Consider the following 23135-nt stretch of genomic DNA (forward strand, 5'->3'; position numbering starts at 1 on the left):
CTCTCCTCTCGTTCCTTTTAGACACACGAACAATCCGTAGACTGTTTACAGAACAAATGAAAGCAGACATTAGTTATCCCATGAGGAGAACTGTGAGGAACATGGACCCTTTGAAGGACTTTATACCTTTGTTTTTCACTTGTGATAGCCAGTAATGACTGAAATGTTTCCTGAAAAGAAATCATAATAAATCATAAAAATCAGAATAAATAATAATAAATCATAATAAATCAGAAAAAAATGCGCACCAGTGGTTCTCAATCTACAGGTCATGACCCCTTTGGGGACTGAATGACCCTTTCGCAAAGGCCATCAGAAAACACATGGATTTGTATTGTGATTTGCAACGGTAGACAAATTATAGTTGTGAAGTAGCAACCAAATAATTTTATGATTGGGGGTCAGCACAACATGAGGAACTGTTGCAGCATTAGGAAGGTCAAGAACCAACCACTACCTAAGACAGAAAGACTTCAGAGTTTGTTGGTGGTGTGCGTTCATATACTTAGCAAGTTACCGTTGTACACCGTGAAAGTGCCGGTCCCGGTTTCTGGCAGACCCCAGATGTATTCCCGTTCTTTGGTTTCAGTGGCTTTGTAGATTTTGCCCATCCCAGGAGGAATGCCAGCACGAGCTTGGGGTTTTTTGTTTTTTAACAAAAAGACAGCATCTTACCAAGTATCTCCTTTGTGTGTCCTTCACACAGGAATATCCCTTGTTTTCAGACACCATAAAGGTATGGTGACACACACCTTTAATAAAGAGGCAGAGGCAGGTGGACTTCTGTGAGTGTCCCGTCTACCTAGGGTGTGTCAGGACAGCTAGGCTACGTAGTGAGGAGAGCCTGTCATGAATCAAAGCAGGAAGGAAGAAAATCAAAAGGTCCTTTTACCTGCATAGCTGCCACCTCTGTGCAACCCCAGATGCAAAGGTGATAATGTGCAAAGAGAAGCATCAGGTGTGGGTCAGTAGGGGACTAAGAAAAAAAAAAACAAGCAAGTGAAGTTTTGGGTTTCTAAGCAGCAGTTCAGATCTCTGGCTCTGGGCTAGGAGTCTGCAGCCAACTCAGAGGAGGACATCTGGCGCCACCTTGTGGCAGATGGAAGGTATTGTGTCCAAGAAGAAGAGCAAAGTTTTCTTCGGGAGGGGAGGATGCCAGAGAGATGGGACCTCTGGAAGTCTAAAGAGCACATCTGGAGTAGACGGTGTGTGGGATGACGGCAAGAGCAGGCAGTTTGTTCCGTCTACAGCATCTTTCACTTCGTGGTTCTTTCCTAAGTTTTGTTTTGTTTTTTGGTTTTTTTTGTTTTGCAAGAGGGATTAGGAAGAACAAAAAACCATCTCAGATTTACATTTGTGAAAAGCTGAGTGTTAAAACACAGAGGCAGAAGATATTCGCTTGGAGTATACAAAAAGCGTTCCTCCCCTACAGTGCCAGTGGCCCCCTTCCACCTCTTGGCTCTGTCTGTTGCCCTAACCAGCCGGCTTGGGTTATGTCATCCACAGACAAGACAGAGACTTGTTATTCTAGATCCTCCTCCACCCGACTCAGCGGCTCCTATCCCCTTGACTCCCTGGCCTTCTCCTGTAACAACACAAGATGGGAGCATGCCCAGGGGCAGCGTGAACAGCAGGGGGCGCTCTCTGCTGACCTGCCCAAGTTGGAGGCCTGGGGAATTATTGTCTTATGCTAGCTGGGAAGGATACAGTTGTGTAGCCTATATCAGACAATAGTCCTAACAATGTGTACATTTATACTCCCAGTCACCTTGTAAGCCAACATGCACAATCATTGCCTAATGACAAAGATGACAGTACAGACAGCATCTGAATGGTGCCTTTGAGCTGGGGGTGGAGGCCATCTGATGTCACAGCAGCATCTGTGAAGAGGTTTCCTTGTATAAGAAGTAAAGGCAGATAGTGGTTAAGTAGTACTTGCTCTGTCCCAGATGTGTAGTTTATTAGCGACTTTGTAATAGTTAATAGTAACCCTCCAGGGGAGGGATTTTTATCCTCTGCTCCACCACCATTCCCATTTAAGCCCACGGCCACCATCGCTTTACCTGTGAAGACATACGTGCACAGAGAGGTGAGCGACACCCCTAAAATCCTACGGGCAGATGCTCCAAAGATGCTCCAGAATCGGCTCACCTGCCAAGTAGCCTTTTTAGTGGGCGTGGGCGCTCACCTGACATGCGAGTAGCATCCTCAGGGGCCATGGGTTCTCCTCCTGCTCTAGTCAAGCCGGGCAGCATTGAGGATCTGGGGAAGACCCCTCTGGCCGGTGGAATTCTGATTTTTATGAAAGCTAATTTACAGCTTTGTTCATACAGAGGGATGACTGTGAACTAATTCTTGTCCATAGATACCCAGCCCTGTCCTACAATGTTTGTTTCCTTCTCTCTCTCTCTCTCTCTCTCTCTCTCTCTCTCTCTCTCTCTCTCATCTTCATTTACTTATTCATTATCCCTCCTCTGCAAATGCCCCATTATTCAGATTTTTGATGCCATTATAAAATCTACCTAGTTCCTGTGTCTTTTTTTTTTTTTTTTTTTTTTTTTTTTGAGAGAGAGAGAGGGTTTCTCTGTATAGCCCTGGCTGTCCTGGAACTCACTCTGTAGACCAGGCTGGCCTCGAACTCAGAAGTCTGCCTGCCTCTGCCTCCCAGGTGCTGGGATTAAAAGCGTGCATCACCACCGCCTGTCCTTTGTCTTTATAGACAAAGCAAGCAGACAGTAGACTTAATAATAGCCAGTAGTGAGCAGAAGGATATCTTCGACCTGTCTTCATTGTTTATCCGTCTGGCAACTGTGATTTTTATCCTTGTTTGATAATTCCATTTTTAAACAAAGAATTTCTCTGTTCTGAAAGACATTTTCGCTGTCTCAGCAAGGCCTTCTCTGACCCCTCTATTTCCTTTTTTAATACATTTATTTATTTATTCTTGCTCTGTGTGTGTGTGTGTGTGGTGTATATGCACACACTCACTACATGGGCATATATATATCTGGGAACACATCTTATGGCATACATGTGGAGCAGAGGTCTATTTGTTGGAGTTGATTCTCTCTTTTCACTACGTGGATCTTGGGAAGAGAGACCTGGATGCCAGGCTGTTGGGAAAAGTGCCTTTATCTGCCTAGCTGTCTTGCTGGCCCTGTCTTGTTTTCTTTCATGAGCTGTGGACAGGTTTCAGCAAACATCATCTGCCACGTGTGAAGCCTAGCTGTTGACTTGACTAGGCTCGGGGGAGGATTGCCTTTTGCTTCTGAATTTCATATCATCCTTCAAGAGCTGCCCGTCCTGAGCCTTTTATATCCACCTTTGCCTTTTCCATGAAAGGAAGATGACAATAAAAGGTGTAATAAAAAAAAGATTGGGTTGTCAACAGGACCCGTCTATCAGTCTGCTTCTGGCCTCTTTAAAGGAGGTTCTTCAAATCCGATGAGCCGTTTTATTTTATTTTAATCATTTAATTGACATGGTAATTGTATGTATTTATGAGGTGTGATGTGATGTTTTGATACTTGCATGCTGTGTACAAGCAAATCAGCAACACTAGTACATTCGGGACATAAACATTTATAGTCCCTGTATGAGGAGACCCAACCCGGTAAGACAGTCTAGCTAAGCCTGTGCTTGCGGGCAAGCCTGGAGACCCGAGTTTTATTCCTGAGAACCAACCGCATGCATCTTTTCTCTGACGACCTATGTGCTTCTATGCTACGATGTGCATATGCCCCTCCCCTCAGAATAATTTTGTAAAGGATGGCATTAAAATGCCCAATAAAACCCCACATATTCAAAACAAGATCTGGGCAAGGCAAGAGAAGCCTGTTCTAATTAGCAAGCAAACCAACAATAACAGTGTGTTGTGTGTTCTCTTCAATATGTGGACGCTTTAAAAAAGTGACTTTGAGTGTAGTCAGTGAAGGGCGGTTGACAGCAAAGCCAGTGTACACAGCTGGAGGAGCAAGTTCTGTTCTAGGAACCTAGACTTTACAATAGTCTATTGTTTATCTTATGAAGATCTAGAAGACAGAAGTCTGAGGCTCCAAAACTAAAGAGAGGAAAGAACCCACCATTCCCATTTGACGGGTGCCCTTTGTGCGTGCTGACACATCCTGAACCAACAAAACCCCAAGCTGGGTGGGGAAGAACAGTTAAAAGCCCAGACTCCAGGGGAATGGATGTGGGTGCATTTGTTACATTTCTAGCATTGCTTTCAAGTGTTCTAGTCATTGGAAGCTAGCAGGTCTGGGCATCCCGCCAAATGAATGTCAGCTGATGACACATTGTAACTTAAAGCCAGCTGTGCTACCAGGACATTGTATCAATGCAGTGTTACAATAAGATACAGTCTCATAGATACAATGTATCCATCTAAACAGTTGCTACCATAATGGAGCCCCCACAGCCTGTCCAAGTTGCAAGGCTTTTGTGAATTTTTTCTCCTGGTAAGTCCCACAGTAAACTGAGTTAAGTACAGCAGTCACAGTTCTTAGAACACACCCCCAGGCACGTGAGTCATTACTTTTCTCTTTCCGGACATTCTAAATGATGGGTATTGACAGGTATCGGGGGTGGAGGTGGGGCGACATGCTGTGTGGTTGTATATGAAAACAACTGCAAGTTACAAACTTTGATGTGGCCAAGATTGAAATGAACAGTAGAAACAGAGTCAAAGAAACAAAGCTCGTACCCTTGATGGGAGGAGCCAGTCCTCCAGTAATGGCCCTCCTGAGCCTGGTCTTGGCTCCGTGGCTCCATGTAATATCGTGGTGCATTCAGGGGGTCAGAACCGCCTGAGGCTTCCGTGACACACCCCTCCCACAGGATGGTTTCTACCGTGGGACCATGAGCTGGCTAAAAGAGAAGGATGTCTGATAGTCACCTCTGAGTAATGTGTGGCTTGGGCTTCCAACACAAAGTAGAACTTTGTGTGACTCAGTCATCAAAACTGGGGCATCGAGGAAGGCAAAGCAGTGGCTGGCGTGCGCTTGGAAGAAGAGCAGGATTGCGCTGGGTGGACGGCTTTCTGCCCGCATCCTTAGTCACCTCCAGGGAGCACAGTTGCTCCCAGCAACTCTGAGTGATCCATGCTGCAGCTTGCCACCTCACAGACTGGGCTCTGTCCTAAGACTTGGTGGGTGTCTTTGAAGTCCTTATCTTCCACCCTGGCCTTCTGTGGGTCCTGTTTCCATTATTCCAGAAATGTGGGAGGTCCTGAAGCTAGGTTCCCCATCCTCACCAAAGACCTGTTCCCTTTCTGTCCTCTTTCCTGGCTCCTTGAGCTTCCAAGGGCATCCTAGTGAAGGGAGGAATGGGTGTGATGTTGTAGCAGTCACCTTTAGCTGTGGGTGATGCTTTGTAACAAATGGTCCCAAGAATCCTTGGGTCACTGTGGCATTTATTGTACTTCTGTTTCTTCAGACTGAACCTGTGCCAGGGCTTTGATAAAAATTGAGGTCAAGTCTATGTATCTCATCACTTCAACCCAGTATTTCACCGACTAGATCAAGATACACAGCTAAGTGCGACTCTCAGTGTGCTGAGGATGTCGGGACCCACATCAATGCTGCCTGGACCCTTAAAGGAGTGAAGCCAGGAAGAGAGAGGCAAGCTGAACGCTTCCCTTTCTGCAGAACTCCAAACTGGCTGGCATCTCTCTGCCTCTCCAGGAAGGCTCCTCTGAGTGACCACTAAGTTTCAAAGATATTTTAAAAACTCATTGCCAGAAGGTTTGGCTGGAGACTCCCACGAATTTGAACCGCATGTGGGTTATTCAAGCTCGTTACGAGCTGGAGCCATAACTCTTACATATCCTGCCAGGAGCCCTTCCCGAGCTCAGGAGTTGCTGGTGTGGTTTGAAGTTAGCAGTACCAGGCCCAGTGACCCGCTGTGGTGAAGGGTGATCTCTTTACAGATACCCCCCCTCTTTTTTTGTGGGTTTTTGTAGCACATTCTTAGTCTGGAATTTCTTTAACAGAGACACCCGGGTGGCACCCACGGGGCTCAGAGAAACAATAGGATTCTTTCTTCTGGCTTAGGCCTGTGAGGAAGCAGGAAGTGAATGCTTGTTAGGGTGACTGGGGGTTTTATACTTCAATGGGGGGAGGGGGTTGCTGTCAGAATCCCAAAGCTGCTGCTTGTGGTGGGGTGGTGGGACCCCAGGGTCCATGATGGTCAAGTGCTTACCACTGAGCCCCTCCTCTTCCTGCCCTGTGGGACCTACCTGAAGATGCAGAAAGATGTCAGGCAGTTTGAAGACTATCCGGAGGGAAGCCTGGCCTGCCTCTCTCTGGCTCCTGGGCCACCTTGATGCTATTCTATGAAGAGTAATGAGTGGGTGCTGAGGGGGGCTCACTGTAGATAACTCTCCTCACGGCCATTATTCTGTCTCCCGGGAATCTTTCTCACTGTCTTCATTGTTACCACCCTGGGCTGTCCCCAACATGGACTCCAGTGTCTCCTTGCCATAGAGGTAGTTTCCTCATCCTGTCAGGCCTGTCTCCACCTCACAGCTTGACTTTTATGTGTCGTGGCATAGAATGCTCCCCATACCATACCTTGAGTTCTTTGCTGAGTCTCCTAGACTCTGCATCCAAATCTCAGCTCCATTAGCCCAGGTCAAACCAACCTGCGGTGTTCGCTCTCACCAGCTAACCTGTAGGAAGGCTTTTCCTAATTACCTGGCTGTTTGTAAAATACGTGGGTAAGGCTGGCAAGCTGGCTCGGTGGATCTAAAGGTGCCTGCCGGCAAGTCCGACTCCCTGAGTTCAATCCCTAGGACTGGAAGAAAAGAATGGACTACTTACTACAAGTTGTCCTCTGACCTTCATTCATGTATGAGTGCACACTCAATAAATAAGTGTAGTAGAACAAAGGGGTAATTTCTTATGAATATACTCAAGTGATCAGAACTCAGATCAGGACAGACCAGTGATCCCACCGCAGCCGTGTCTGTATGGATGAGCAGAGACCTCCAGGGCCTAAGAAGTAGCGAGCTTCGAGTTAGGAGGAAGGAGCAGCAGAGTTCACGCTACAGGCAAAGATAAAGGATAACATTGTTTTATGGCGTTTCCTCTCCTGGTGGGAAAAACACTTCCTGCCGGTGGGTGTGCTTGCGACAGTGGGGCTTGGGTGACTACATGACAAGTCCTTGGGAGATTGAAGGTCCCTTCGGTTGGCAACAACTGATTCTTTAACCAGCATCTACTGACTGGACATTTTCTCTTTGCAAGACCGTCTTGGGTTCTGAGATCTCTTGTCAGTGCAAAGAGTAGCTGAGTTCTCCTCCCTGCAATAGCAGGCCTGGCTATCTCGGGTGAAAGGACACTTCAACCAAGGGATGCTATCTATGGCTTCATGACCCCAGGACCCTGTGTGACCTCACATAGCCCTAGCAGGCACTCATGGCCACACTTCAGCAAGTGTGACTGACCAGGATGTAGTTGATGTGATGGGCAGGAATAGATGAAGCTAGCCAATGGGAACTTCCTCCACAGGCGCTCACCCCTTTAGTCAGTTTCTTCTGCATAGCTCCCAGCACTAGGTGGTCTCTGCTGGCTTGTGAGTGGCGAATTTCAGGCCCCCCGGGGCACTGCCATTGTGTTCCTGGATCGAGGCCTCTCATAACCTTGCAACCAGAAAGCCTGTGTGTGACTAGGCAGTCCCCTGGGATAGGGTGGAAAGTACTCTCTCTTTAGCTCCGTGGAGCAGAACCCCCGCATGCACGCACAGTGCCTAGCCTGCAGACCCGAGCTCTGATCTGCCTGCCTCCCTCCCCACCCCTCCTCCCAGGTATGGAGAGCGCAATCACGCTGTGGCAGTTCCTTTTGCATTTGCTGCTGGACCAGAAACATGAGCACCTCATCTGCTGGACATCTAACGATGGCGAGTTCAAACTCCTCAAGGCAGAAGAAGTGGCCAAGCTGTGGGGCCTCCGCAAGAACAAGACAAACATGAACTACGACAAACTGAGCAGAGCTCTGAGATACTACTACGACAAGGTAAAGCAAGCCTTGGCATCCTGTGGGGGGGAGGGGCGACGGAGGGCGGTGAGGGGGTCTCCTCTCTTAGTTCATCGAGGAGGGCGGAGGAGCCCTGGCTCTGCATCCAATCAGAAAACAGAAGCGGAGACTAGGAGGCAGCTCAGTTAGTGAAGAGCGTGTCCTGCAGGCACAGGATCTGGATTTAATCTCTGGAATCCATGACAACGACGACGAAGGCACGGTGTGGTGGAATATACTTGGTATCCCAGAGCCAGACAAGTTGATCCCTGGCACTCACTGGCTAGCCCCCCTTGCCTGATTGCCAAGTTCTGGGCCATGTAGAGACCCTGTTTCAAAAAACTAAGGCTGATGTGCAGAGCCTGTGGAAGGGTGACTGAGGTTGTCTCCTAGCTTCTCCTTGCACATGCCTAACACAAACAACTCACACAGGAAAACGCTGGCAAGCTATACCTTTAATTTTTGAGGAAAAACTGCTGAGGATTTCCCCTCCTGTGGGGACCCTTGGAATGTTCCTGGGGCTCCGTTCTTGTACCCTCGCCCCCTTTCATACAGAATTGGCTGAAGCCAGGCATCTACTGGCAGCAAGCTGGCAGCAGGGCTAAGATGTCAACTGGCTCTGGGGACAATAAGAATGACAGTCTGAGCCGGGCATGGTGGCATACTCCTTCAATCCCAGCACTCTGGAGGCAGAGGCAGGTGGATCTCTGAGTTTGAGATCAGTCTACAGAGTGAGTTCTAAGATGGCCAGAGCTACATTGAGAAACCCTAAAAGCTTGAGCGAGCAAAACCAAACAAAAACAAAAAAGAATTATAGTCTGCAAAGTCTCTCCGTTCTTTCTGGTCAGGAGTTCGGTCAGAAGGGCCTTTCCAGGGAAATGGTAGTTTGGGGGTGCTGTATTTTACACCTTGTGGGTTGGGGATTGTATCCTAGGCACAGTATTACTACCAAGGACCTGGCACCTCAGCATCCATGTTTGGAAAATGGGAGGATAGCAATTCCACTGTCAGGGTTTCTGTGAGGATTCACTGAGCTATTTACTGAATGCTAAGTATTCAGATTTGTGCTTGGTATGTGACATTTGGCTTGATAGTAACTTCTCCCATTAGAAGCAGTCTCATTTTTACATCATAGAAGTGAGGAACAGAGTGCTATAACTTAAAAAAAAGTATATTTATTTTATGTATAGGGTGTTTCACTTGCATGTATATGTGTAACCTGCATGCAGTACCCATGGATGCCAGAAGAGGGCATTGGGTCACCTAAGACTGGAATTACAGCAGTAGTGAGCGGTCAAGCGGGAGCTGGGAATTGAACTGGGTCTTCTGGAGGAGCAGCCAGTGCTCTTAACCATTAAGCTGTGTCTCCAGCTCCTGGAGTGCTTTTAAAGGTGACTCACAGCAAGGACAATTGGCATGAGTTTAATTCATGTCTTACAAATTAGTATGTTGGTAGGACAAAATTGTTCTATTTAGGATAAATATATCAGACCCGTAATTATTGGCCATTTCTGTTTGAACCCACGCTGGCTGACTATTTAACCAGACGGACAAAAAAGGCTTAGAATCCTAGAAAGCGAAATGAGCTTTTGTTCAAGGTTCGCTACTCTTATGGAAAGGTGAATTTTAAAGTGATTTAAATATTAGTTCCGGATCTATATTTAGTGCCTTCTGTCTGCAAACCTCTTTGGAATTGGGGTCAGAAGGATTACACGTTTCAGGAAGTGAAGACGTCATTAATGATAAAGGGCTCCTTTCTATGCTCCTGATTGCATGTGATTATTGTCATTGCAGCACTAAAGGTGCTTCCCATTAGCACGGCAATTAATTAATCCCGATTTAATGCAGCCCTACGAAGATGTAAAGACACTTCTCAGCTAATTGCACTGTCCGGAAGCCAGGCAGATGGCGTCTTGCTTTGCTTTTTTTTTTTTTCACAAGTTCTATGTTCTGCCATGAGAATTGAGAGCCCTGCAGGGAAACGGTCTGCTTAGCTTGCTGCCAGAGAGCCAGAAACTTGGCCTTTCTATTATTTTAAATCAAGGTGTCAAAGGAAAGAGGACTGGAGTCCTGGGCACTGAACCTGTGTCCTGGGCTGGGGATTGATTGTTGGTGGCTGACAGCCGTTGTTTAGACAAGCATGTGCACTCTAGACTGAGCAGTTTCAGGTGGGAGAGACTGTAAAGTCCCCCCCCCCACAAGCAGAGGGCCCCCGGAGCCCCTCATGGGACCCCAGAGACATGATGGACATGAGGATTCATGGTAATTCACGATGGTAATTCCAGCGCTGAGAAGGCAGAGGCAGGGAGATCCTAGGGCTACTGACCAGCTAGCCTAGCCTAATAGGTGAGCCCTGGGCCAAAGACACCCTATCGCAAAGGTGTTCCTAAGGATGACACCTGAAGTCCTCTGGCCTCCACATGTATGAGCATACTTGTACACACACATACACACACACTCTACACACATACACACTCACACATACACATATATATACACTTGCATACATATACACACACTCACACATACACTCACATATACATACATACTCATATACACATACACTCATACATACACACACACACACACACGCACATTCACATATATATGTACACATACCAGCACACACATATATACAGTAGTGTAATATATATACAAGCATACCTACATATGCACACATGTACACACACAAGTACAGTTCACCTACATTGACAAGTATACACGTATGCACACAAACACATGTACGCAAGTACAATATACATATATACAAACACACCCCTATACGCAAGTATAATTCATATAGGCATAAACACATGCATGCATACACACGCGTTTTTCTTTAAAAGGCGGTTTCATAGCTGTTAGTCTGCTAGGAGTCTAGGGCCCTGTCCTGGGCACTTCCTATTGTCTCCTTTAAACTAGATGACACGCCCATTAGACAGGTTCTGTACCAGCCCTCCTATACAAAACAGAACATTCAGATTTGGTTGGGAGACCACTTAAGCCCATGCAGCCAGTAGGTGGCCGGACTCGGGCCTGCTGTTCCTTACAACACAACACAAACCTTCACTTCTGCCTTGGAACCTCTGCGATCAGGTAGGCTGCCCATACACTGTTCTAAGTTCAGGAGGTTTTATGATCAAGGGCTTTAATACTGAAACAGGTCCAGATGTCACTGTAGACGCCACATTTGCCTGCTTTCTGCTACTATTGCAAAACACACCAGGCTGGATGTATAAAGAAAGGAGTTCTGGAGACTCGGAAGCCCAGCAGAGGCTCTGGTAAGGGACCCCTTGGCGGGGGTGTCATTACAGGGGGCTGGCGTCATGGCAGGAGCATGCGCGAGGAGACTGAGGTGGGGCTCGCTCTTTTACAACAACCCCCTCTCAGAAGATCCATCCCTGCCAGAACATCTCTCCTATACCCTCAGAGTCATAACACAGGATCACATGACACAGTCCCCAGCCCTGAAAGGTGCAGCATTGCCACACTGTGGACCTGGGAACTCCAGGGATACACTCCAGCCATGGTCGACAATGGCAAAGTCTCAATACAGTCTGAAACGGAAGGAAGAGGGGGAGGAGGGAAGAGAAGGGGAGGACGGACAGTGAAAGGGAAGAGAGAAGGGAGGAACATAAGAGCCAAGAGGAAAACGGAGGGAGAAAGCAGCCATTGAGGCATTAAGATCACTTATTTTGTGTTTTTCTGGCCAACTGGTGAGCTAGCTGCATTGGTCAAACTGGTTTAAACTAATTTAACGCTAACATTAGTCTGGCAATCATGGTTGACATAAATGTCCGGCCTCTCACTGGAAGGGCTTGGATCAGAGCCTCTATGGATATGAAGCCCTTGGGTCACGTGCGCGTGCACGCATGGGGCCTGGGCATGATGTGCCCTGTCCTGCTCTGCTTCACAGGCAGATCCAGGCTGGCCCCTTTTGCGTCTCAGTGTGCCTCTTCTTCCGCCTCCTCCCCCACACTCAGCCTGTGAGTGGGAGAGCTCTGTGGCTGTCTCACTCTGCAAGCCATGGTGATTTTGTCTGGCGTCTTCTCTGGCCTTCTCTAGCGTGAGTCCTTTCCCTGGCGGCTGAAAATGCGCATCCCTTGGTTTGTCCTAATAGGGAAGTTTTTCTGCCAGAACAGACAAGCCTGCGGATAGCATTATTTTTATATGGTATATGTTGTATTTTTAGCTTGTTCCAGCGATATTAAAAGTGGGCAGAGGAGAAATGTGTAAAAAAAGCTATACAACAACTAGACACTGATGAAAATATTTTATGTTCGTGACATCTGGCAGGGTGAAGGGCTCTCTCGCCTCAGTGTCTCTTCAAAACATGTATCCTCCAGCCCACAGACTGTAACAGAGAGGTGGGCATGGTGTGGCCTTTAGACTAGATGTTTGGGTTAGAATCCAATTGCGGGAGAAGCAATCTCTCTGGGCTGTAGCCTCCTTTTGAAATGTATTTCTTTATTGACTATGTTTGTATGTGTTTGTTTTGATGTGCACATGTGTGCAGTTGCATGTGGAAGCCAGTGATGAGCGCCAGGTCTCCGCTGTTTTAGAGCCAGGGCCTCTGAGTGAGCTTCAGTGATCTTCCTGACTCTAACTCCTCCCCCGCACTGAGACTGCAAACACACACCGGAGATCAGACCCGAGGTCGGTCCTCTTGCTGACATCAGAAGTACTTTACTGACTGGGCCATCTCTCCAGCATTCCCACACCCCATTTTTTTTTCTGTGAACTGAGGATTGGGTCCAGGACCCTCACATGCTAGGCAAGTACACTTTTCTTTCTATGGATATTGAAGATGGTGACAGAATCAATTCAAGGCCCCACGGTGAATAGTTTCAGGGGCACCTGTACCCCTTCGACACAGTGCCCACTACTTGGTCAGAGTCATAATGTGGGTGGTCATGTTTCTCTAGTGCTAGTTTTAAAACTTTGGGTGAATGCAGAGAAGGAAAATCAACCTTTATACCCACCTTTGGAGTGGGCGCGTGGAGACGGGAAGATGGACCCCCTTTGTGTAATGTCTGAGAGTGCCCAGCAACTTTTTCCAATTAGCTTTTTCTACGCGGGCTGTTCTGAAATTTCTCCCGCATTTCAACGCCCTTCCTGTCCCTCTGGGCCAGAGCTGGCATACTCCTCTGTGCACGTAGAGGACATGCATGATCATGGCGTCCATCTCCTGGTGCCCTTTAGAATCAAGATTTTGGATTCCGGACCAAGGAGGTTGGAGAGCAGCTGTTTTCACTCCCACTACCACCAAGCACAGCCTGAGCAGCACCTCCCCTTCCTGGATCACATGGGGCTCTGGAGTTGAGGATGCGCATGCGCCCCCGCTACTCAGCAGGGTTAGCCTCTGTGGGGTCCATGCTCAGGAATGCACGCCATTTTACCATTCACGTTTGTGACTCTTAATGTGCTAGGTAGCAGAAGTTGGTTCTAAGAGGTGACCCAGGCTGGAGAGGAAAACCGTGCTTAAGGGCTCAGATCCTGGGATGGCCACAGTGTCCACCTGCACATCTCTGGATTTCCTCATGGACACATGCATTATGATAGGAAAATCTGGGGTCAGGGGCGTCAGGGTTGGCAACAGTGAACTCCAGCAAAAGCCCACCCACCCGAAGTTTTTGAAGAGGCTACTGGCTAGACCTCGGTAGCATTCCGCTACAGGGGGATACCTAGTCCAGGGCACAGCACACTTTACCACTGGGAGACTTGTAGGGGGGTCTTGGGGATAAGGTAGATAGATGGATGAGGGCTGAGGGGCCCCTGGCCGGAAACTCTTAGGCACCGAGAGACCACAGTGGAAAGCAGAGGCGGTAGAGAGGCTAGGGCTCGGGGTGGGACTCACCTTTGTGGCATAGCTTGCTTTCTCTGCTGTGAATTGCTCTCTGGATAAACTCCTCAGCTCAGCCCTGAAGAGTTGATGAAGGGTTTAGTAGTCTCCCCATCCCCAACTAGTCTTAAACCATTAACTCCAGAAAGATAGACTTGATGATGTCATCAGAAGGATGTCTTTCGGTGAGTTTGTTAGCAAGCTGACTTTTTTTACTCCTTCACTCTCCTGGGCGGAGTTTGGTTTTAAATCAAGGGAGGAGAGAGAGGCTGATGGACAGTCAATGTAGCTGCCCCGCCCCCTCCCCCCCTACCCCCCCCCCCATGGACCCAGGAGGTGCTGCTGCTTTCGTTAACTTGAAAAATGAACGTATTTCATGTGTGTGGGTGTTTGATGTATGTCTGTATACCATGCGCATACCTGGACCCAGAAGAGGGCCTCAGTCCCTGGGACTGCAGTTAGAGATGGTTTTGAGCTGCTGTGTAGGTGTTGGGAATAAAACCCCATTCCTCTAGAAAAACACTGAGCCACCTCCCCAGCCCCATTCCTTCGATAGTTAACAACTCTTGGGTGTTTACAGCTTGACAAGGATAAGATCCTCTCCGCATGGTTCGGCAAGTCTGGGGACAGATGAGTCAATCATTCCCACGCCCTAAATTATGGAAAGTGCTAGCCCTGATGTAGTGCCTGGCCTTCCAGAGGAGGGAGGGAGGGGAGTAGAGATGGGGAGATTTCTGGGGGGTTTAAGATACTTGTTGACCAGGGGCTCCTGGGCTGGACCCGTGTTCGTTCACCCCAGGCTGGGAGACATAGGAAGGAATATGAAGCGGGAAAACAGCAATGTGGGAAGATAGGAGGTGTGAGCATTCGCCCTTTCCCGGTGCAGAGTATTTATTTAGGGAAAGAGTTTGAGATGAGACAAGACTGGGAGAGAAGTGTCAGAGAGGCCTCTGGAGCAGTGTCACATGTTGCAATTGGCACTTTCTCCCAAGAGCCAGTAAGGCTTGGAAAGTAAGAAGGGCCCGTGATTAGATTTGAAGATAAAAGTCCACATCCCCTGTGCTTCTCGGCATTGGTGGCTTCATGCTCGGATGCCACCACTCCGATCCTTTTGGCCAGTTACTGAGAAGGCATGGTCCACACTGAAGGCCTGCTGCAGCCGCCTCCATCCCCTACCCCGCCCCTATCAACCCCAGGGACAGGGAAGAAAAGTGTCACCGCCTGGCGCCTGGCACTCCTGCAGGTGCGGCTGCTCATGGGAAGCTGACGACATCGACCTGGGTTGCTACAGACGGAGACCGGAAGCTTATTTAATCCTTTACCCTTTCCCATCCAACACACCTATTGTCTCTGCTCTTGGCGTTGAGCATTCCTCTCAGGGGGAGTCTGGAAACTCTGCCAGCTCCCTTCTGGGCCAGAGACGAAATTGGCAATGGGATGAACCGTCCTTCTGTCTCCACAGCAATATCCCAGCTGATCCTCACAGGGGTACCGAGGGATCTTTACTTAATTGGAGGGAAATTAGGGGAGAGTCGTCAAGACAGAGTCACTGGCACCAAATCCCAGGAAGTCGAATGCATCACCTTCTTAGCTTAATTGGGTAATTTGTTTTAAATGGGGGTATGCAATCACGCTGAGAAAATGTTAGTATTAATAGCGTGTATCCGAAGTCAGCTGTCGGGGCAGAAAAGCCTTGGCTCTAGTGGGGTCCTCTAATGCCCCCCAAATAAATTTTTGAGAAGATAAAATGATATATATCTTCGGGGTGGAGAAGGAGGAGTCCAGCAGGTGTTCCTATTCTGGAACTTCCTCGAATGCCCATCTGGGCTGTGGTCACGGCGCTCTGTGTCTGGTTGGGAACCTTTCTGCCTGGCCCTAGGCCTGTGTGTGGAGAGCGTTCCGCTGGGTGTCTCTTTGTAGCACGTCAGCTGCTCAGATTGTTGGAGGACGACAGATGGCATCTGGGCTCTTGTCCAGAGGCCAAGGGCGTAACTAGGACTTCCCTCCATGAACTTGGCCCTGGAAGCTGCCCGGAGACCTGGGTTAGGGTTAGGGTTAGGGTTAGCCTGCCTCAGAGGACTTCTGTGCTATCCACCTTGTCCCAGGAGATGGCAGCCGGCACAAGGTGGCAGGCCGTGGGAGTGCAAAGGGTCGGAGGCGTTATGGGGGGGGGGGGTGCTTCCTGTCTTGCTGCAATGCTTTCAAGCTGGTGTCCCCGAAGCCCTCCACATTCCTCCAAATAGGGTGGTTGCTAAGAAACGGGATGAGGCAGTCTTGAGAGCGCAGTTAGCATGGTGATGGGGCTGCTGTGCGGGTACTCAGCTGGCGAGGCGCCCACAGCCCTGCCAAATCGCTGCATCAGGCACTTGCCCTTGCCCACACCCCTTGGAGTCTTCTCCCCCATCCCCCCTGGCAGGCTCCAGCATTCCTGCTCTGGGCTCGTAGCTGCGGGAAAATTTAGGGATTGTGTAGACAAACTGACAAAACCCGCCAACATTCACATCACACCTCCCGCCTCCCACCAGTGGCCAGCTGCTCCTCTGGGCGGCCTCTTCCCACTCTCCTCAGAGGCTCAGCTCTTACCCCAGATGGTAATGTCAGGAGGGGAAGCTCACGTGTACGGAGCATGCTGTGTGAGGCTCTGTGGTAGGCACGGAACATTTGTTAACTCCTAAGGCATCTGGCCTTGTGGCCAGTGATGGACCCATTCTAGAGACAGAGTTACTGAGTCCAAGGCGCGTGGCGGTTAAATGGCACACCCAAGATAAAGCAGCTGCTTAGGGTCAAGCATTCATCCTCAGCTGCGTGTAGTTTGTGCCGATTCCTGAGGGGGCCCCCGGCTGCAGCCTTCATCCTTCACATGTATGGCCAAGAGAAAGAGAGGCCCTGACGCTGACTGCTCGAGAGGCCAATGGAAAGATTGTTCTGAGCTCTGGGCAGTAAGTAGGTCGGTGAGGTGCTCTGAGCTAGCCGAGAATGGGAGCTGTTGGGTCGTCGCCTCAGAGTACGCACACTTCCTGAAGGAAGCCAGGCCGAGGGCTGGAGAGATGAGCCAGACAGAGTTCGAAGCCAGCCTCAGGCACATTGTGAATTTGAGGCCAGCCAGGGTTGCATAGTGAGACCCTGTTAAGAGACAGAGACAGACAGAAAGGAGACAGAGAGGAGATAGGCAGGAATATCCTTCCTGTCTGTTTTTGGACCACCATAACTACCCAGTGGTCCTGGGAAAACCCCAAACTCTCCTTACCATCTGGGCTTCCCTAGGCTGGTTTTGACCATTCTTACCTTTAGCCCCCTTAATAACCCCACCTACCTTGACCACCTTCTTCAGACCACATCTGCTGCTCAACTCTGACTGCACCTTGTCAGCCCCGGCTCCGTGTCTACGCCTTCCCTGTTCCTGGCCCCCCTCCAGTCTCCAGTCACTAAAGCTGCTTTACTGCCTCCCCACCCCTCCCCCACATTTTTTTCTTAACACCACTCTAGTCTCCATGGAGCCTGCTGTGGTAGCTTCCTGTAACTGTAGAACTGTAGAATGTATGCATGAGGAGGTAGTAGGCCTCTTCCTTTTGCATAGGAGGAAATCTGTCATTGGGAAATGCCAGCCCTGGAAAGGCCCGAAGAACCCACCTCGCCCCGCTGGCTGTCTGCACCTCCAACAAGCAAGGATCTCAAAAGGAGAGAGTACTCTTATTCTGATTATTTTTCTTCCTTTTTTTTTTTTTTTTTTTTTTTTTTTTTGCTCGGTGCTTGTCTTAGTGTGCTTTCTTTTTTCGTTTTTTGATTTTTTTCGAGACAGGGTTTCTCTGTGTAGCCCTGGCTGTCCTGGAACTCACTCTGTAGAACAGGCTGTCCTCGAACTCAGAAATCCGCCTGCCTCTGCCTCCCAAGTGCTGGGATTAAAGGCAGGTACCACCACTGCCCGGCCTTAGTGTGCTTTCAATTGTTGTAATAAAGCACCAAGGACCAGGAGCAACTTGAGGAGAAAAGGGTTTATTTCGGTCATGCAGGGAAGGCTGGGCAGGACCCAGGATGCAGGAGCTGATGCAGAGGCCCTGGAGGAGCTCTGCCTACTGGCTTGATTCCTCTGACTTGCTCAGCCTGCTTTTCTATACCACTCAGGACTTCCTGCCCCTGGCTGGCACCGCCCATAGTGGGCGGGGCCCTCCCACACATCAATCATTAAATCAAGAAAATGCCCTGCAGATTTTCAACCGGAGATCTGAACGGAGGTGTTTTCTCAATTAAGGTTCCTTTGTCCCAGGTGACTGTAGCTTGTGTCAAACAAACAAACAAACAAACAAACCAGGACAAACCAGAGCCCAAGGCTCTGTCTCCAGTATGTCTCCAGTATGGAATGTCAAAAATCCATGTCAAAGACAGAGTAGGAGTGTATTTCTGTCCACCTGTGGCCCTGATGTCCCTGTGCCCACTGGCATCAGTAGAGTTGGCCACTCAAAATGGAGAACCACTGTAGTTCCCCAACCCAGCCCCGGGAAGGCTTCTGCTGGCAATGCAGTCGTATGGTTCAATGTATTGAGGACAAACACTCTTGGAGGAATGTTTAAAGGACGGAGCCAGGGTATAAAATTAGAGCCGAAACCAGCAAGAAGCAGCTGCTGAGAGCGCGGGGGAAGAAAGATGCCCTCCCTCCGCATCCAGCTTGAGGATTCCAGGGAAGGGTGTCTGGACAGACCAGCCAGAAGGGGAGACCCTCATTTGTAGCACCCTCTGGGTGTCACGGTGGCCCAGGCAAGTCTGAGGCGCCCTACCACGGCCAAGTGGCCACATTTGGTGAGCCAGTTCACACTGCAGTTTACCAATGCCAGGAAACAAAGAAATCTTAACCCAAACCACAAGAAAACACGTTGAGGCCGGGAGCTGGTGGAGCTGGCCAACTCGGTGCCAGACTTAGGGTGTGTTATTCTTAGAAGTTTGGGATGGTGTGTGTGTGTGTGTGCTACAAACTTAAGATTGAGACAAAGGCTGTTCCAGCTCGGCCTAACCTAGTGCCTAGACCAACATCCAAGGCAACTTTAAGAATCCCCTTCGCCCCTCCCAAGGCTGCTCTAACAGATAACCCCAGACTTGGTAGCTCACAGTAACAGAATTTTATTATTCCCCAAGGAAGCCAAAAACCTGATGGCTTCAAGGAAGATACACACACACACACACACGCCCTGGTGGCTCCCAGCTGTGTGTGTGTGTTTCTTTTTTCTTGAATGCCACTCCTTGTCCTCTTCTTATAGGACACTAGTCGTTGTATTTCCTACTTAGCCTGAATCTTAACATCCCGTGGCCAATTTCATCTGCAGAGATCTTATTTCCAAATAAGGCCACATTCTGAGCTTCTGAGGAGGCATGAGTTCTGGGGGGGAATGCCGCTCGACCACGCTGTGGGAGTAGAGAAGGCTGCCTTGTTAGAAAGTAGCTCAGGTGGTGGGGTCAGGGAGCCTTTTAGAAGTGCTCCTTGGGGACAAATATGACGTGACCTTGCCTGAAACATTTAGAACTGATGGCAATAGAACCAGCCTGCTGCTTGGAACCCCTGACAGCCCACAGGCCCCAGGCCTACACTGCTCACATACTAATATTAACACTTGAAGGCTTACTGGGACTCACTGTGGTTCTGGTTCTGCAGAGACTGCATACTTCCATAGGAAAGTGTTCCCTGGGGTTTGTGGGTAGTTTACTGGGTACACTGAGCATGCGTCCTGCGGGCATTATAGTCTAACTTTGGAGAGGGGACCCTTCGGGATCTGGGTCAGGAGAATGAGTCAGCCTCCAGTCTGCACGTGACCTCAGATGTTGGACTAACGCAGGGTGTTGGCTGGGAAGGCGGTGACTTGGAGCTGTGCCATCCCTGCTGCTAGACTGTGGGAACTCGGCTCAAAGCCTTGGGTCCCTCATCTGTAAAATGGGCATTTGGGTGGTTTGGGCGGCTTCCTCCGAGGCTTTAGCGTGAGGTGCCAGCTAAGGAATTCTGATTGCCCCACCCAGAATAATAGAGCAGTGTGTTATAATGATCGTGGTTGGCCACGCAGAATCAGCTGTGTTCGGTCCCGTTTCAAGGACTCTGTGAGCAGAGTGCAGACACACATGAGCCCCTAAGAGCAAACTCTCTCATGAGCTATTTTTCTTTCTGTTTTAGAAATGGCAAACTGAGACCCATGGAAGTTAAAAAAACGTTCCCAGGCTATACTAAGTAGGAGGGCAGGGACTTGAACCCAGGTCTGCCATTGTTCCCGGTGTTATTTCGTGTAATGCCGGTCCATTGGTGCTTGTCTTTCAAAGTGTATTCCATTGGTATACCACTTACAGGTTGGTTGTTGATGGTCGTTGATGGGCTGTCTAGTCAGGGTTGGGATTATAGGGTGCCAGTGTTTCATGCCAGGGCGTCCCATCAAAGCAGGTGCCTTCCTGCCCCAGGCATGGCCAGAATGGACAGGGATGTTTGTGGTTATAGGATGTGAGTCTCCTCACAGGGAAGATAGAAGGAGCCATTCTTCAGTAAGGACCTTACTTCCTTAGCAAGGAGTCACTTCCTAGGCTCCTGCCAGCCAACCTCACTGCTGCTCTGGATGTAAAATCCCTGGGTTCTGGTGCATTAACATTAGTGATAGCCGGCGGTGGATAGCCAGGCAGTTGCCTTCTGGAAAGGGGGTATGGTTGTTGACCAGAAATGTTTCAGGCCTAGCTGTGGCTACAGTCCAGTAACTTCAGGTCCAGTTACAAGCCAGGTGACGTGGGCTCAGTTTCAATTGGACGAGTAACATGTAGTAAATACAGACTGTAGAAAATGCAGGTGAAAGAAAATACCATAATCACTATTACGTTTTATTATCCATCTTGATCAATTTCTTTCTCTTTTAAGTATGGATATATATGTGTGTGTGTGTATATATGTATATATATGTATATGATATATTACGTATATATGTATATGTACACATATACGTATGTATGTGTATATATTCACATTATACCATTGAGATGATGGGGCCATCTCATGGGTCCTCTTCTTTTCCACCTAAAATATGTATAAAGACATAAGGAAGTCAGAACACTATTGTTCTCTGAAATAATGACAGGACATTTCATTCTATGGCTGCCCTAATATTTAATTCACCTTTCTGTGGCGGAGGATTGGATCAAACCTCTTCCCTGTCTGCACAGTGACTCCCGACAGCTCCACCTTTTAACGCAGCTGGGTGGTGTGTCCCTTGGAAGGTGGCCGTGTTCCTGGCAGTCTATAGCCTGCTTGCTGTAGCCTTCTTTCCCACAGCTCAGTTCGTACGAAGCTGTGGGAAGATGCCCCCCAGAATCCCATCATCCTGTGTCTGCTTGCACTCAAGCCTCCTGGTTCCCGATGCCAGGGACCTTGGTGACAGGCCCTGTCACCAGCAGCCTCTAGTGATCTCCCTTGGGAGCCACAGCCACCACCAAGAAGCCGGCCCGGCTTGGCCTCCTTGCCTGGCAGCACACGTTTCCTGCTTCAGAGGCATCAAGCAGCAGTTGGCATGGTCTAGGTGTCTGCTTCTCATCCCTACCTCTCTGCACGGGCTGCCACAGGCTGGGATTCCCCATCTCTGTGAATCCCGGAAGGCCACTGCTCGTCTCTGCCCCCCCCCCCCTCCACCCCAGCCCTGGGAAGTAATGCTGGCTGTGTTCAGCATTATGTATCATAAACCTCACATGTCTTTCTTGTCTGGGTCCAACTAAGTAAAAAGACATGCTCCACCCCCCCTTTATTGAGATATACAAACCAGATGTAAATCTGCCTGCTGAGCCTTAGGCCATTTAACCCAGCACTATGTAAAAAACAAAACAAAACAAAAAAACCCTAGACTATGGGCAGCAATCTAGGAGGTTTGTAATGTCTCTTGAACTGTCAGCCAGGCCAAGAGCAGGTAGTGGTAATGGATTAATGCTGGCTAAATTGGAAGAGAAAATAAGGATGATAATGCTAAAGCTGATAAATGATACCGGCTCTTCGTGTGTGGATTTATTGGGTATCTGGCTCCAGGCTCTAGGTGGTTGGCCAGTCTCAGTCTACAGATGAGGACTTAATCCAGCACAGCCCTGAAATAGTATCAAGTAGATATTTCTGGGAAAGGTCCTCCGATAACTGTTCCCTTTCCCAGCTGTGCTCTCAGCATAATGCTGAGAAAAGCCCGGCTGGTGCTGCGGGAAGTCTCTGGGGCTGTGTGGACTGTGAACAGGGCCGAGCTCAGGGCAGGGGCGTGGCAAGGTCAGAGGGCAAAAGGCTGCAATTCCAGGGAGCCCTCAGAAGATGGAACATTACAGAGTTGGACCTAGGAGAAGAATGAGAAACCCATTGTGAAAATGAGAGTTGGCTAAGAAGTCAATCTGAGCTCATGAAAAGTCAGACAGAAGTTCTAGAAGCTCTCAAAGGAGGTGCGACATTGTAGGGGTGTGCGTGTGTCTATGAGGAAGGCTTTAAGCTAAATATGCCATTGGGTGCAGGGTATGGCGGCACATGTCTTTAATTCTAGCCCTCAGGTGGCAGAGGCAGGCTGGTCTGTCTCGAGTTCCAGGCCAGCACGGTCTACACAGTGAGTACCAGACTGGCTATACAATAAGACACTATCTCAAAAAACCAGGAAAAAAAATGGTGGAAGCCAGGCAGTGGTGGTGCACGCCTGTAATCCCAGCACTTGGGAGGCAGAGGCAGGCGGATTTCTGAGTTCGAGGCCAGCCTGGTCTACAGAGTGAGTTCCAGGACAGCCAGGGTTACACAGAGAAACCCTGTCTCCAAAAAACCAACAATAAACAAACAAACAAACAAACAAATGTGGAGGAGGGGTGGAAAGACTGTAAGAGCTAGAGTTTGGAAAACACTGCTTCCATAGTGTCTCCTGGACATGAGGGACTGACTATAATCTACATTCTGATTAAATGGTCTCTTTCCTTTCTTCCTTTTCCTCCTTTGCTCTCCCCTTCCTTCCCTTCCTCCCTCCTTCTCTTCCCTCTCTTCTTCTTCTTCTCTCTCTCTCTCTCTCCCTCCCTCCCTCCTTCCACCCCTTTTCAGGCTTCTTTTTCTTTTTAGCTTTCTGAGACAGTTTCCCTGTGCAGCCCAGGCTGGTCTCAAACCTCCCGTCCTTCTACCTCAGCCTCCGGAGTGCTAGGGCCACAGGTGCCAGCACACCAGCCTACGATGGATAGTTTCCATTTCACACATTTCGTGTCAATAGATAAGCCGACATACAGTCTTTAAAAATCACTTAGCACAGTGACTTCTATCCCTGTTGTAGCATGTC

At 49.0% G+C, this 23135-nt stretch overlaps 1 protein-coding gene across 3 annotated transcripts in view; it reads left to right on the forward strand.

Moving 5' to 3' along the window:
• Positions 1-23135, forward strand: part of Elk3 (ETS transcription factor ELK3) — a 59641-nt gene that overhangs the window by 17956 nt on the left and 18550 nt on the right. For 2 of the 3 annotated variants that reach the window (XR_007974608.1, XM_052165297.1), the window contains exon 2: positions 7804-8012. Coding sequence is in view for 2 of the 3 variants with exons in the window: in XM_052165297.1 (XP_052021257.1) it covers positions 7806-8012 (207 nt within the window). In the remaining variant the exon portion in view is untranslated. Of the gene's footprint in view, positions 1-5433; positions 5619-7803; positions 8013-23135 lie in introns of all 3 variants that reach the window. The other variant, XM_052165298.1, reaches the window with a different exon arrangement.

The sequence above is a fragment of the Apodemus sylvaticus genome, chromosome 20 (genome assembly GCF_947179515.1).
Source record: "Apodemus sylvaticus chromosome 20, mApoSyl1.1, whole genome shotgun sequence".
In the NCBI taxonomy this organism is placed as follows: Eukaryota; Metazoa; Chordata; class Mammalia; order Rodentia; family Muridae; genus Apodemus; species Apodemus sylvaticus.